Source organism: Bombus vancouverensis, chromosome 4 (genome assembly GCF_051014615.1).
Source record: "Bombus vancouverensis nearcticus chromosome 4, iyBomVanc1_principal, whole genome shotgun sequence".
Lineage (NCBI taxonomy): Eukaryota > Metazoa > Arthropoda > Insecta > Hymenoptera > Apidae > Bombus > Bombus vancouverensis.
In genome coordinates this window covers 9,031,936-9,047,297 of record NC_134914.1, presented here as the reverse complement: position 1 = coordinate 9,047,297, position 15,362 = coordinate 9,031,936, and the positions used below count along the sequence as shown (strand labels likewise).

At 36.8% G+C, this 15,362-nt stretch overlaps 1 protein-coding gene across 5 annotated transcripts in view; it reads right to left on the bottom strand.

Annotated features, from left to right (window-relative positions):
• The window catches only part of dysc (whirlin protein dyschronic), a 109,895-nt gene that overhangs the window by 32,816 nt on the left and 61,717 nt on the right, over nucleotides 1-15,362 (bottom strand). For 3 of the 5 annotated variants that reach the window (XM_033334199.2, XM_033334202.2, XM_076617679.1), the window contains exons 6-11: nucleotides 14,119-14,351; nucleotides 13,568-13,868; nucleotides 13,159-13,218; nucleotides 8,200-8,354; nucleotides 2,808-2,889; nucleotides 2,559-2,669 (exon numbers count right to left, since the gene is read on the bottom strand). In XM_033334199.2, coding sequence (XP_033190090.1) covers nucleotides 2,559-2,669; nucleotides 2,808-2,889; nucleotides 8,200-8,354; nucleotides 13,159-13,218; nucleotides 13,568-13,868; nucleotides 14,119-14,351 — 942 coding nt within the window. The remainder of the gene's footprint in view (nucleotides 1-2,558; nucleotides 2,670-2,807; nucleotides 2,890-8,199; nucleotides 8,355-13,158; nucleotides 13,219-13,567; nucleotides 13,869-14,118; nucleotides 14,352-15,362) is intronic. The other 2 variants (XM_076617680.1, XM_076617681.1) reach the window with 1 other exon arrangement.

Below are 15,362 nucleotides of genomic sequence, written 5' to 3'. Positions count from 1 at the left end.
TACGTATACGATAAAAGGTATTTTTAAGGAAATAACTATAAAAAAGAAGTAAGTTAAGATATCGGTTATGGGTTAAGGTATTAAAGTAGTAAGCGCTCATGGTTAAAATATTAAAATACTAAGCCATTGGGTATACGAGTAAAACATAAAGTAATAAACTAGTTAGTACATATATAATCTCGATATCGTATTGAAAGGACTATAAAAGTAATATAATAAGCAATCGTGAGATCAAGCTGTTATAAGGTAATATAATATAATCATGGCATTGTGGTGAAATGATTAAAAGTAAGAAAAAGATAAGGAAAGGCTTAGAATATCGAGTCATGTTGGTAGGTTTAAGAAGATTAGCATCTTTATGCTTTCGTGTGAAAATAAAAATTGTGTCGTTAAGAGCATTCCAAGATGAATGGATAGATTGGTAGGCGTCGATCCTCTGCTTAGTCGAAAGCAAATAGTAAGTTCGATTTAATTTACCTAGTACCTGAGGCAGTTTACGAGCCTGCTAGACCGGTCGATACGTGAGACGACTCTTCCACTCCATGGATTTATCGTTTCGTCTCGCGAAATGTCAAATTGGCAGAGAGCAAAAAGCCAGAATAGCAAGATGACGTTGCCGAAAAACATCATATAACTTTCGAAAGGATCGTAATGTAAATTGTTATTATGTTACACGATGAGGCAAATCATCGAGTCATTGTGCATTTCATTTTTAATTTTCAACGTTCGTTTAACAATCTATGATTAATAGGTTGATTGTTTATGATAAATCGATGATACATTTTATGTTAAGGTTGGTGTAAATTATCTATTGCTGCTTATTTGTAAAGAAACAATTTTCTTTATTATAGACGCTTTTAAGCGATGTGAGCGGTGTAGACGGTATATAGGACGAGAGTGGAACTAAACGCTTCTAATCGAGGTACGCGGGTTGTGTTTCGATGCAGCCACGACCTGATGACTAATTAGGGTGGCTCGTTACACGTAGCAGTTCCTTAATTGGTCGATTCTTGCACGACGACAATCGAGTTAACGGTTTCTTGTTCATATAAATGCCATAGTTCATTGACTTCTGTTAATCGACGCCATACGATCGGTAATGAAATTTAGTTCGACGAAGGAATTCGCAGCGTCAATTGAAAATATTAAATTTCAGTTGTAGCTTCACGTCTAGACGCGATCGATACAATTATTGTAATGGCTGAGTTTATAATTTACGCGATTAATTTGATTAATTTGAAGATAGATATCCGAGTAACAAATTATTATTTTCATTTATTATTTCATGTAAAATATAAATATAAAGAGTTAAAAGATTAAAAAGTAAAGTTTCTTATTTTAAGAAATATCTACTATTTTATGTAGGGAAAACCGAGTGAAAAATTTAAAAAGTATGAAACATATCTAATCAGAACATTGCTCTGGAATTTCCTGAGATATATTTGTGTATGTATATTATCGAGTTACATCTGTTTCGGACTTCTCTATTGTTTTTATTAAAACCGTCGATCATTAGCTTTGAATACTCGCGCGAGAAATTTCACCGCTGTCTCAATTATCCATTTGTTCTGCTCTCATGCGCATCGCATGTGCATCCTGTACCCTCCTTTTCTTGACATTATCACAGGCAAAATACTGTCAGCCATTAGCGCAAGACAATTCCGCCATAATACCACAAGGCAATTCATAACCCTGCAAGTCTACTCTCGCTATTTGCACGAATTCTGTATGGTTACTGAATAGTACTAACATTGTTAATACGTCTGATATACACGTACATATTCTACCAACGAAATTACTAAACGTAGAAACATATTAATTCCGAGGGAAATATTTCTTATCTTAGAGAACAAAAGATCAGAATGAGCGCGATGAAATTTCATTCATACCCGACACTCATAATACATATTCAGACGTTTCTTGGTATTTTCTGATATAATAATTTCCAGAGGAAAACTCACGTTAATTGGAATGTTCCTCAATCAGTCTCTACAATTTATTAATGTATCTGTGTTAAACCATCAGTATCTGTTATGTTTCCCAAGTATCCGTTTTGTGCTCGTATATTATTTAATGTATTAATTATTACTTAATGTATCGTACCCGGAAGAGTTTCTACAATTCACTTTACACCATCATTTGATGTTTATTACATCCTCTATATTCCTTCCAATTATTAAAACTAATTAATTACTGTCTTCTACTCGCGTTGCATAACTGAACAACTTCCAAACGATCTTCGTATCGTGTACAGCTCGTCTACCATCATTTTGTACGTTAATCGGATAAACGAACATTAGATATCAAGATTTAGCCAGGGAAGCATCGTATCGTGTAAATACTTCTCGCTCACGAATGTTATGTACGAGTATATTAAAAGATTCTTTATACGCTATACCGTTTCCAGGTAATTGCTGTTCTCTCGCGAGAAAACAGCCTCGACAAAGTTTAATCCCAACAGGAAATGAGTACGAGCGTGAACGAGTAATTCGCGAAGAAACAAGGGTGTAACCGTCACAGAGATGGTCCCGCGGGATTAAGGTAAACTATCGACTCACCAAATTATCCGGATGAAGATGATGATGGCCGTAATCCCTAGGGTTGCCTCGTGATCCACCAGGCGAGCTGTGCCTTCGTCCACGTCCGTTCTCCAGCTCGTCCTCGTAGTCCTGCAAAAGAAACCGACAAACATCCCTTTTATCGCGTTCATCGACAGCGATCGGGAACATTCTCTGGAATGGACAAACGCTTCGTCTAAGAGGGCCGAGCACCGACGATATTGCTTTTTCTCGAACAATTTTCTGTACCTGGTTGTCGCACTCGTCGTCGTTGGAGAGGGCGAGATCGGAGGTCGTCACTTGGTGCTGCTGCGTCCTTCTACAGCCCACTCTGTAATGGCCAAAATTGCGATTTGAGACCACCCACCCTGTCGAGACTTCCACTGTCCCTCAATCAATTTTCCCTTTCTAGATCTACGGATCGTGCAATTGCATTCTGTTTCCTCCATTACTTGAAGCATCTACTTTATTTTATTTTATATAAATATTATCTTCCGTTTAACCTCGTTTCTTACATGAAATTCTCTTTTCTCATTTTCTGATTTTGATCTTTTTACTTTTTCTTGAAAGTTTCTCTTTTAGTCTATAGTGATCACCCATCGGCCACGTGCCAATTGAATATATGAAACGATTCGTCGGTTATTTTATCAAAGTAAATCGATTTATCGAATGTGAGAGTAAGTAGTAAAGACAAGTACAATCTGAATTTAAGTTTACACGATCTTGTACTTATTCTTCGGTTAAAATTCGTGATTATCGTTCTAGCAAGACAAAGTCTACGTTCGTGACGACTGATAATTCTGCGATTGATAATCGTACAGACGACTCGAAACTTCTGGATATCGTGCCACGAGACCGTTTCGATCGGAACGAAAATAGAACTTTCTATTCTCACCCGGTGAAGTTAGACAGAAGAATGGAGCACATATGAGCGACGACAGCAATGCGGTTTATTTATATGTGTGCTATCGATTATTTAATGAGTATCGCACAGTAGTCGACCACCAACGAACCCTCCCGTGGATATCGCATGCCAAATCTATTTCCGTTTGCTGGCTCGTCCTTCGTCGAACTTTCAACAGCTCCAGGTGCTACCGATCGATCGATATCACGCTAATGGTTAATCAGGATGGTATTAAACATCAAAGACCAATTTTTAGAATTTTTTGTGAATTATACAATCGTCTACAAATATTTAGATACCACTTAATCATCACGCGAATGCAATGACAGCGATAAAATAGCGAACAATTGAAGATGAATGAAAATTGTTTCTGCAGACATCGGAGCTAAGCTGGTTTCGAGTGTGCTCAATGATAGAATCTTAGAACTTTTTAAATGTTTGTTTCCAGCTACGTTCTAAATATTTATATAGATTGTATGAAGTCATTTAATTATTAAACGTAGAACTTGACTGATGCAGTCAAGTACATTTCTTGCTTCAGATTAAATTTAGCAGATCACTTGGCTCCAGCCATGGCAGGAAGTAAAGAGTTAATATAATAAAGGCGCAAATTTGATCGAATTACACCAAGCGTCTGTATACTTCTAAAGAATTAATTTTTCAAACTATTCTGGTAATATTTGAGATAGATAGATACGTATTCGATTAAAAAACTTCCATAAATATCATCTGTAGAAAATTGATTTAGAGTTCACTTTAAAATGTACCACTTGAAATTGATATTATTTATTTCATGACACTGGTCACGTAAAAAGATTTCTGATGCAAAATTCTTTCACTAAATCTTTCGCTGCTTATTTGTTTTTGACGTTGAGAAAGTGGAACGAAGAAAGACAGAACTCTGCCCCTGGCATGGACACAGACACTTTTTCCCCACGAACGTTTCGTTCGCGTAGCTATTACGGTACTGCTAACTCTCTCGAAGCTCATTTGTTTCATTCTGTTACCCGGGATACGACCTAGTGTTAGACCTTTGGCCGACCATAGAACGAAATTTTCAAGGGCCATATCAATACGTACATGTGTACGCTACTGCCGCATCAGCTCCATTATCGGACTGCGGTACAAGGATTTTGAGAATCGCTTCGGTAATGCGCCGCGGTATACCGTAATTTATGTTATTTTCTCTGTTAATCCTAAACCACCAACCGATTAATAATATCATCAATTTTACGACCGAAAAATTCTTTATTCCTAGCGGATAACGTGCTTGATTATGGATTGCTAACCAAATGATGTATTAATTTACTCAGATTACGCTTCATCAATTATCGATTATTAATTAAATAACATATTAATTAATTTAGAGAAATGATCGGTAATATTTAACGTTAGAAGGATGATTTTTCCTTGAACGACTTACACGTTTTTAAAATCTCTTGATGTATAAACGAAAGTTGGAAACAAAATGTAAACGAATCGAAAATAGGTCATCACAAATCCTTCTTTATAAATACCATTATATTTTTAATTGTCAAGATGATGAACAAATATCATAATGTCTTCCACGTACAAAGGGTTAATTAAAGTCATATCAAATAAATAAGGAATATTAAACTATCATATGCCAAATTAAATTCGACTAAAGTCAGCACGAGGATCGATACAAACGCGCTTCTTAAACAAAGATCAACATTTACCGAAACAGATTATGAACAAATTGGATATAAGATCGAAATAATTCACGCGTTTTCAATCACTGTCAATGTAAATACAGGTTCGTAATGAAATATAAACGAAATGAACGCTGTAAGGACAAAGGATCGACCAAACAGTAAGATTGAAATCTCGTTAAAACATTCTGGTAGAAGCGAGAACATTCATCGCCTGATGCCACGAGCAATAATCGGATACCACTGAAAACCAATATCACTCCGGTGAGATATGCAAATCCTATTTTTCTCTCTGTTTTCGATTCACACGGTCATGGAACGCTTTATATGTACATTTCCCTCGTGCCATACCGGCGAGAGATATCGATTCAACGGAATTTACTTACGCCCAATTCCGTAGAAAGACACGTATATGTACACACGGAACGTCCCTAGTCTATCCATCACTTTGTGCTACGATTCACGTACAGGGTGTGCACCGAATTAATCGACCTGACCATTCCCTCGAACACGTTAGAGAAACTGGCACGGGACCAGAGAAATTTTCCACAAGATGGAACCTTTATAGGTGGTATATTTCCTCCCTGAAGTATTTCTTTTTTAAACTTGTTACGGTCTTTAAATTTGTATACCTATCAATCTCTATACTTTATGTATCAATTTATATACTTTTATGTCAATTTATTTTTGCATAATCTGGCTCCATTTTTACATAACGTATTATGTTATATTATCTTCGTTCTGACAAATGACAAGACTTTTTTAACCCTGTTGCGATCTTTGATTTATTTCCAATTCAATTTTCTTCTTCAACTGTTAAAAAATTTTTAAATTTGTAAAGAGAATATGTAAAGGTTATTATTGATATGAATGCTCCCTCGTTTTAATTTTATGATAAAATCTTCTTGGGACTACTATGAGTCTATTTTTTGTTGAAACATTGGGATTGACTCATAAAATTAAGGAAATTGAATAGACGTAGCAGGATCCTTTTTCTACCTTCATGCTCGACAAATATAAATATTTAAAAGTTACCTTGAATTAATATTGCCAGGTAAATGAAAGAAAATTTTCATTTACATGCTATTTTCAGTCTCACTTTCTATTAAAATTCAACTTCAATCCCACCATTCCTCTATTAAAATATTTCAGTCTACCTTCAAAAAGTCGATCGATCACCTTCGCAAATGTTTTCATCGAAATCAAATCGAGCCAACATTCTATCTCCAAGAGCAGGACGTAAAAAGCTAGTATCTTTTTTTAGAAAAAGCAACACCCCGTCCCATCGATCTCCACTTACGACGTGCTCCCTTGACCGTACATAAAATCCCGTCGAGGGCTCAGGCGAATTAATCGAACGATTCACAGAGCTGACCACCGATACACCCTGTACATATCCACACGTGTTCAACCAGCGCCCACGCAAAGATACAGAAACAACACACACGTACAGTGGCTACAAAAAGTATTTGCACATACCCTTATTTACCAATCATTATTTACCAATTAAGCACTTTCTTTCATCTAGCATTTCATTTTTAAAGTATCAACTTTTTCAGTTCCATGAAAGTACTACTGTCCATAATTTAATATACTTATACGAAATTTAATATACTTGGATTAGCATGTAAATTAGTAATTAATTAATAGATCATTGGACGTTTGTGTAATTTCATATGAAGATTACACAGGTAAAGCTATAACCATTAAGCTGCCAATGTAAGTACGCCTATACTTTATTGTTTATCGCGCCATTAATAACAAGTTAAGCAGTTTGTTTCCAAATATAGATCGCTTAAAAATTGTTCAGAACGAAATGTGGTGAATTACAAGGCAAATTACTTAGCTTGATTCAATTATCCTCCTGACTTAAGTAATCCTACCTTAAGGTCTATCTGGCTAAAAACTTTTGCACACCACTGTATTGGCCGCTATTTACCCTCCCCCTTCTTCGATCCTCGTGTCTGCTTATCCTTGTACATACCTGCTACCAGTCAGGTGGCGTCGAAGGGGGTGGCTGAATGCGGGATACGTACTAAAGCCAGATCGAGCCTGGTAGGAAATGAAATATCGATGTATCTCGTACATCCGACATAGAAACGCCATTACAGCTATCCCTGTTTACTGGGAATCGCACCCTCCCTCTCATATCTTTTTCATTTCTTTTATTTTATCTTCTTTCTTCTTTTTTTTCTTGGTTTGGAAGTTGGATTTCAAACCGTGAGAGAACGATCGATTATCGATCGCAGGTTCTTCTTTTTGGGTAGAAGTTGAGCTTGAAATTGGGTTAGGGTGTTTGGTTAGCGATTAAGGCTGTGACTTATAGGGAAGACAAAGGGTTGGAGATCTGCTAATCCTAACGAAAGGGCTAATAGTGAGAGTAAAATGCGTTTGATTTCAGGGCTATGTCAGAGAACTCTTTGCGATAGAAATTTGCGGGAAATTATTTTTGAAATGTATCAGGTTTTCTATTATTCTTGGAACTACGTGGGGTTGATACTGTTTTTCTCTCGAAGAATTAATTATGTTCGAGGGCCAGTGTAATTTCAGACTTAGCGATACTTAGGTCACGAACAGTTTGAAAAATTGGTTTGTATTATTACTCGAACTGGATTATTACTACAGTCCCACATTCGAGAAATCGGTTCGCAATATGCACGCAACGAAACGATTCGAACCAATCACCGCGGTATTCGATACTGAGTTACTTCAAGTTTAACTGCAAACTTGCCGATTACTCTGGACGAGAAATCTAAACTTAAATTTTCTTCAACTTCGATCCACTATAGATTTTATGCAATTTATTTTCGATGCAACTTTTTCTCGTCGCTAATTTATTTTCATTTTAGGTAAGTAAATATTCTTCCGCATTATTATGAAGCAATTATCAATTTACAATGTTTTTAACAAATTTCCTTCGAATTTTCCAAGATAAAAAGAACAAATTGAGAAGAATAAGAGATATTTAGATCTAGAGTGGAGGATCTTCTAGAAAATCAAGAAAGATTCAAGGGTATCGTTGAAAAATGTCAAAAGATTCTCGTTTTATTGGAATCTTCTTGACCTGGTCCTGGGCATGTCGGCCCCGAGACCGCTGTCCTCGCTGGGCGATCTATATTCCTGGTTATCCCGCGGCAGAAGAGGTCCTGTTACTCCTAGAGGATCTCCCTCGACGTCCACCAGTCGTCCTGGACGGCAACAACCACTGGGTACACCCCTCTGCGAGAAATCATCAGATCCAGTCATGCCGTTCGCCAATCCATCGCCATTTTCAACCCGGTTTCGATGGCCAACGAGCACTTTTCACTTTCTTTTCCCCTCGATTCAATTCGTTTCGTCGATTTTCAACATTTTTTTCTTTCAAAAGTAACTTGTCCATCTCTTAATCGAATATTTTTTCGATAATTGATCTTACTCGATTACCTTTGCATTTGGAAATTCAACGAATTATGGAGAATTTTCTAATGAATTTTGATGGTTTCAGAACAATTTAATAGAAAATAAATGTAAATGTACCTACTGTGACTTACGGAGGCAATTGAACACTTGTCACACGAAACTTGTACGTACGTGTATGTGTTACATAAAATATTCTATTACACTAGTGAAATTCGAAATCAGTCTGAAAATGTATATAGAAGTTACAAGATATTTAATCCCGTATCCAGATACGGAAATTGAGAAACTTATAAATAACTAGTCAACTGGAGTTGACTAGTTTGACTTCAAGCAGACTCATATATTCGTAACAAGTTTCTGTAAGTGTTCGAATACTTCAGCGAGTTACCGTAAAGAATGAAGCGTAGTTGAACTCAGAGAAAGAAATAATAAATATCTGAGAGAGAAGCAAATGAAAAATATGAGGAAGCAGTAGCTTAGTCCATTGGGAAATCAATGAATTTCGTTTCCTACGTAAATCAACGAATCGATTGTTCTATTCGTGCCAATACCTTCTCTGAGAGTCACCAATTAATTAGTCACAAAAGCGTCGATCCATCTGCCAATTTAGCAACGATCTATTATCGATCTGTACCGCGTGTCGTGGCTGAAGTTTGTCGCTGTACAGTTGACACTTGATTTACGATGACTTCCGGTGGCTCTCTTCCGTTCAAAGATCACGAAATCTGCCCCGTGAACCGTGAAACTGCATGCCAGCCGTTCGTCATTAATCAAACATCATCCTGTTTTGTCGATTATCGATTTGTCGATTAGCCACGATGAAAACACTCTTTTCGAATCAATTAACCCGCAATGAATAACTTTTTGCCAATTAATGCAACTAGTTCCTGGGTATTAATACCTTGCTCTACGTTACAATATTCATAAAAATTTTATTAAGTACTAGATGATAATATATGAAATGTCTGTTTTCTTTTCTGCTAAAATAAGTATGTTTTTTCTTTTCATCAATGTTTATTTATTATTAATTCTTTCGCTATGGTACTCTAGAGACTGAATATACTCTTCGTACTGATGAACAATATTTCCCTTGACACATTCTAGGGAATTCTGAGGAATTTAAAATATTCAAACGGACATTTCATCTGTTACAACTAAATGGAAAAACTTCTCGACTGTAAATGCTGTTTTTGTTTCAATCTACTTCGAACTTCGCTTGAACATTCTCTTTGATTAATGAGGCATCAACGTGGAATTATCCCAGCCTCATTAGGCATTCCACTGTTTTCTGCCGATCGTCACTCGCGTCTAAAGGGCTTCCCATTAGAGCAATTAAAGCTTTCCCTAGCATCGTAACCGTTTCGAGATTCTCTGATAAAATTGACAAAAGTTTCATGTAAGCGGTTTTCACTAATACTCCATAGAACTTAGATAAGCGAAACACAAAGGTTTAGGGATCGATGTAAAAGAAAGAAAAAAAGAGCCGTGTGGAAAGCTAAAACGCTAAGGACACGAAAGTCAGAGAACAAAGCGAGAACGGAAGCTTAGAACGAAGAGGATGCTTTCGTCGAAACAGAAATCGTTTCGTTCACAAACGATTCGGCGGAGGAGATTAAACGTGTCGCTCGTTTTCAACTCGTTGGCTACGAAACCGGCCATCAGCGAGCTAGCCCGAGCTTTGAACAAAGCTGGCAGGATCTTTCTATTTTTTCTCTTTCTGTTTTCCTTTTATAATTGGGCGATCTCGTATGCAGGAATTGTTACGAAATGGAAAAGCACCGTAGCGACGAGAGCTCAGTAAAGCTTTCAGGAAACCTTCCAGCTCCTGAATTGTGACGCACGAGATGCGACTAGGCTGATCTCCAACGAACTACTCTTAGCATCTCGTGATCCAGTGCGTGATCAGTCGCGATTCATCTAACTCAAAAAGAACTTCGATGGTCCTTGAGAAAAATTTTACTTGGCAGGAAAGGAATAATTTCTTTTAAACCAAATATGCCTGAATTTTCTCAAAGTAATATCATTTTTCCTGTACTTGAAGTCCATATTGTATATATTACTTAAATTTGTATTTTTCATCAATTTGCTAATATTGTTAAAAGTAAGAGTATCTATGATGGAAAATACTAACTATTCGTATACGTCCATGAAATATAAAAACACTGGGGGAAATGGTTTTGAATGACCAAAATTTCGACGTCAATTCATATCTTTATGCTCAGTAATAAATACAACGTTTTGCCTCTCTTTTAATTATTACGTATTTCCTACCAATACCTGTCTGATCGAGCACTCGATCAAGCAAGATAGAACTGAACAGAAAATCCAGCAAAGCTCAGGCGAACTCGTTCGCATTTCTGTACTGTCTCCCCTGATGTGGTTAGCGTGAAAAGAAATAAAAAAAAAAAGAAAAAAAAAGAAAGAAAACAAAACGAAGTCAGGTGAAATAGATTCATTCGCATCCAGCAGCTGCATTCCACTCTGCAATACCTACTCTGCAAGCGTATCTAAGACCTATCGCATCTAGATTCGCATTCAGAACGAAGAATACTCGAAGCCACCGTTCCGATCGAACGAATCTTTTCCTCAGTCCAAGATTTTTCTCCTCGTTATTTCAAACGGTGAAACCGAATACTCTCTCGGCTCTCGTTGAGAAATCGTTTACACTGTCGAGACCTTAATTGCAACGACATTCAATCCACGGGCTTCGAATATTCACGCAATGGCACGGCTGAAGCACTACGCAAACAATCTCGACTGCACAGTCTCCTAAAGAGAACGCGGGACGTTGACGAGCGCAGACCGGAAACGAGGCGACACTGCCTGCCAGGAGAAGCGCACTAACACTAAGCGGAATTCATAAAAACACAGATAGACAGAAGAAAGTAGGAACAAGACAAAAGAGAATGATGCAGTATTCGAGTGGAAATAGAAGAAGAGCGGAAGAAGTATGAAAAAGATTGAAACGAAAGAGACGCTCCTCTACGAGAAACGGAAAAAGAAAGTGTACAAGATCGGCCAGCTAAATCGGATCACCTAAATATGTGCCTTGTTTAATTTTTTTATGAGAAAACTTCTCACGACAAAGTTACACCGTTAATCATACGTATTCAGGCAATTGTTTAATACAAATGGAACATTTTCTGCTACTTTCATATTTTAGTTATGTTTTTCATTTTATAAATCTCTTTCACTCATATTATGTGTTCTTTATAATAAAAATTTTGAAATAAGGAAAAATTTAAGTAGGTCGAAATATTTAAGCCGATATTTCAAGAGACCCTTTTTATACGCTCTACTGTACGCCATTTCAAGAGACGCGTGTAACGGCGGAGAGAATTTTTTCTTCGTGTCATTATGTTTCTTCATAATATGATAAATAAGGCAGATATTTAGCTGGACCATTCTGTATAGAGTTTTGTATAGATGAAGAAGAAGCAGAAGGGGTTGCAGGAAAATTTTCGAGTCATGCTTCACCGGTCACCGAGATAGCTGAGAGCAATTAAGCTAAAAACAGAAAGTTCATCTCTCCCATCGACGTTCCATCGAAGTGGTCGCGAGACGTGTCTGGTAACTCGATGATTCCCTTTGGACGTTCTCCAGTTGGTTCTTCGTCTGCCATTTTGTTCTCTAGTCTTCTTTTCTTCGAGACAGTTCCCCTCCGTTATCTTCTCGCACCTCTCCAATCGACAATGAGTTTTTCCTATCTCTTCTCTTTCATCTTTCTTCGTCCCTTTTTACTTTCTTATTTTCGTTTGTTTCCTTCGTTCGTTAATATTCTTTCACTTACTTTTGTCTGAATCGAGATCGACTCTTCTAACACGTTCACTGTGCTCGACATGGATTTATGCCGATACATAGTCTTTAAATTATGCGAGAGGTTCAACAATTAAATGGATACAATTTTTATTCTCTACAAATTTTTAAATTTTAATATTGAAATTTTATATAATTGGTGTTTAATTTCCTAAAAATTGAATGATTTGTTTTGATGGAGGAAAAAAGCTCGGTGTTTATGTGACTCAATGTATAGTAGTATATGTTTAAATAGAAAATTTGTATGCCGCAAATTCAATTTAATTTAATGCAATTATTGCTGAAAAAATAAATTTGGTAGCCTTCCAGATAAAAATTTGACAGTGAACGTGTTAAAATGTTTTCTCTCGTGTTTTTACGTGCTCTCTCGGGATATTTAGACTCTTTTACGATTATATTAAAATTCAACACATTCAACGAAGCGTTCGAGCATATACTTCCATCGCGAGAGAACCGGCTCGAGATCCTTTTCGAACAAACATATTTTATATTCGAAAAGGAGAATATCGTAGGGTTAGGTCGCTTGCGAGACTTGGCGACAGAGATAGGTAAAAAGAGAGACGAAAGGAGAGAACAGTCACCAGTTAAAATCTAACAGTTACAGTGGACAACGCAGAACAGAGAGTGAAAAAGACAGAGACAGATAGTTTCTATACATTTCCCGGAATAGAGATAGAAAAAAGACAAGTAGAAAGAGAAAGATAGAGAGAGAATAATCGTGTAAGGTAACAGTCGTTGTGTTTTGTGTGTTTGTCCCTTCATTCGTGTTATTGTATACGGTGAAACGAAAATTATTTTGTTCACTTACCGGAAGATCGTGTAGCGATGGCGTCACTATTAAATCCGAGTGGGCACGGTCACCTTTTCTCTGAAAATAATGAACAATGGTTTAATCGTAATTTCTCAATTTCATACGAGTTTCAAATAATTAACCATGGGAAGTGAACATGTCATTTTGATGGTGCGTGTGAACAATTTAAAAATGCTGGCGACTAATTAAACGATGATGTATTCGTCAATGTAGATGTGTTCACTTTTAATAAAACTGGTGCTGTTTTTAATGCATTATGTCTTTCTTACAACAAGCTAGAAAAAATATACTTTTATTATCGGTGATTGGTAAAATTTGTTTTAAACAGCTGAAAAAACAATTGTTCGATCATGAAAGAGTTCATTTCGATCTGACCAGATCGATACTATCGTAACTCAAAGCATACCCTTGCCATGGCTACCCGAGGCCTGTAAACCAAATCGTCGAAAGCAGCTCTGTCTTTACTGTCGACGAGTTCCCTCAGCTCGGTTAGAAGAGTTAGTTTCTCATGGGTGTTCAGCAGATCACCTAAACTGACAACCAGCTCCTCGATCGTCATTCGACGCGTCCTATAATCAGCCAGCAGCTGAGAAAGTGCAGCCCTCTCGCTTCTCGCAAGGACCACCCTCGCCTTTTCTTCCACCATCGCTGCTGTCGCGGCAGAAACCGTGTGCATACCGCCTCTGTGCCTCCAATCACTCGCAATGCTAAAGAAAATATTAACGATATCGTTCAATCTCCATTTTTCGCCCCAAAATAGCATTTACTACGAAGTTTCGATCGATTTACTTTCAAAGGACAATAGGCGGGGATATTTAAATTGTAAATTTCCATGTCAATTTAAATATTTATGGAGATAACTGTAAAATAAGGAAATGGATGCTATATTGGTGCTATATATATATAAACGAAGTTTACACTCTATAGTTTGCTTTAAGTAGAATAGGTATTTCTTACGTAGGACTCGGTGGTCGATGATTTCCTGGACTTTCTAAGAGCAGAGGGTCGTGTTCGGGATACCTAGAGGTTGGCATAACGATGGGTTGACTCGTGGTGCAAGAATGTGGCACTTTTCCGACATCGCGAATCAACAGAGTCATTCTTTTGTTCGTCTTCAGAATTTCCACTGCCTCGTCGTGTGTTGCTTCCTCGAAGTTTTGTCCATTTACTTCGATAATTTGGTCACCTACCTGGAAAGCAAGAAAATACAACGTTATATCCCATTCCTTATTCCTATTTTTATATCATTGCGGCATGTACTTCAGAAAATAGAAATATAATAAATTAATAAATTAACACACCTTTCATACTATTAAAGTAAGAGAAATTTAACAAATTACAAGCTGTTACTACTAAGAAATTCTCTTCCGTAACCGTAACAAATTTTTTAATCAAATCAGTAGAATTTTGTAAATACATTTTGGAGACTAAAATGGTTAATTTTATGGAATTTTGCAAAAGAGAAGCCTATAAGTTACAATTTGTGACTTGTCCTGAATTTTAATTATAACGTTCCATCATAGAATCGTAGTCCAGATCTATTATTTAATAATTAATTAACAGTTTTCTTATATTTTTTTCCTATATAGACACACGATGGATAATTGATTTTCCTGTCGAAATTCATCGAATCACGATAGCCCGCGAACGAAAATCGGAAACGCCCTTAAGTGCTTGCCTTTTCGAACGCCATCAAATCTTCGCGATCGTTAGCGTTCGCTCGATGAAGCATCATTTCGATCCACTTTCGTCATCGAAGTGCTTGCCGGTGTCGCGCCATTCTAACTCAACGAACTAATTAATTCTTCCTGACATTGAATTACGTAACGAACTAATTGATACCGCTCGTTATTCGTGCACGTCCTGTTACGTCTATCGTATTTAATCGTAACCGCTTTTCTACGGACTGATTGTCTCAATATCGATAGCAAACGAATTACGTATTCATCTATAGGAATTATCGATATAAAAAATTACCGTGTGCTTTCTTCTGCTAATTAATTAAACACAACTATTCTGAAGACTTGCGAGTTTCAAGTTATTTCATCGAACCTTCTCTTGATTTTTCACTTGTCGCGCCAATTATAATTATCGTAAGAATGTTAAAGGATCCTTGCTAAACCTATAATTCAGCAAATACTAAGTATTAAATTTTTAACTTATTTTATCCTGTTTCCATTGTATTAATTATTATAAAAATC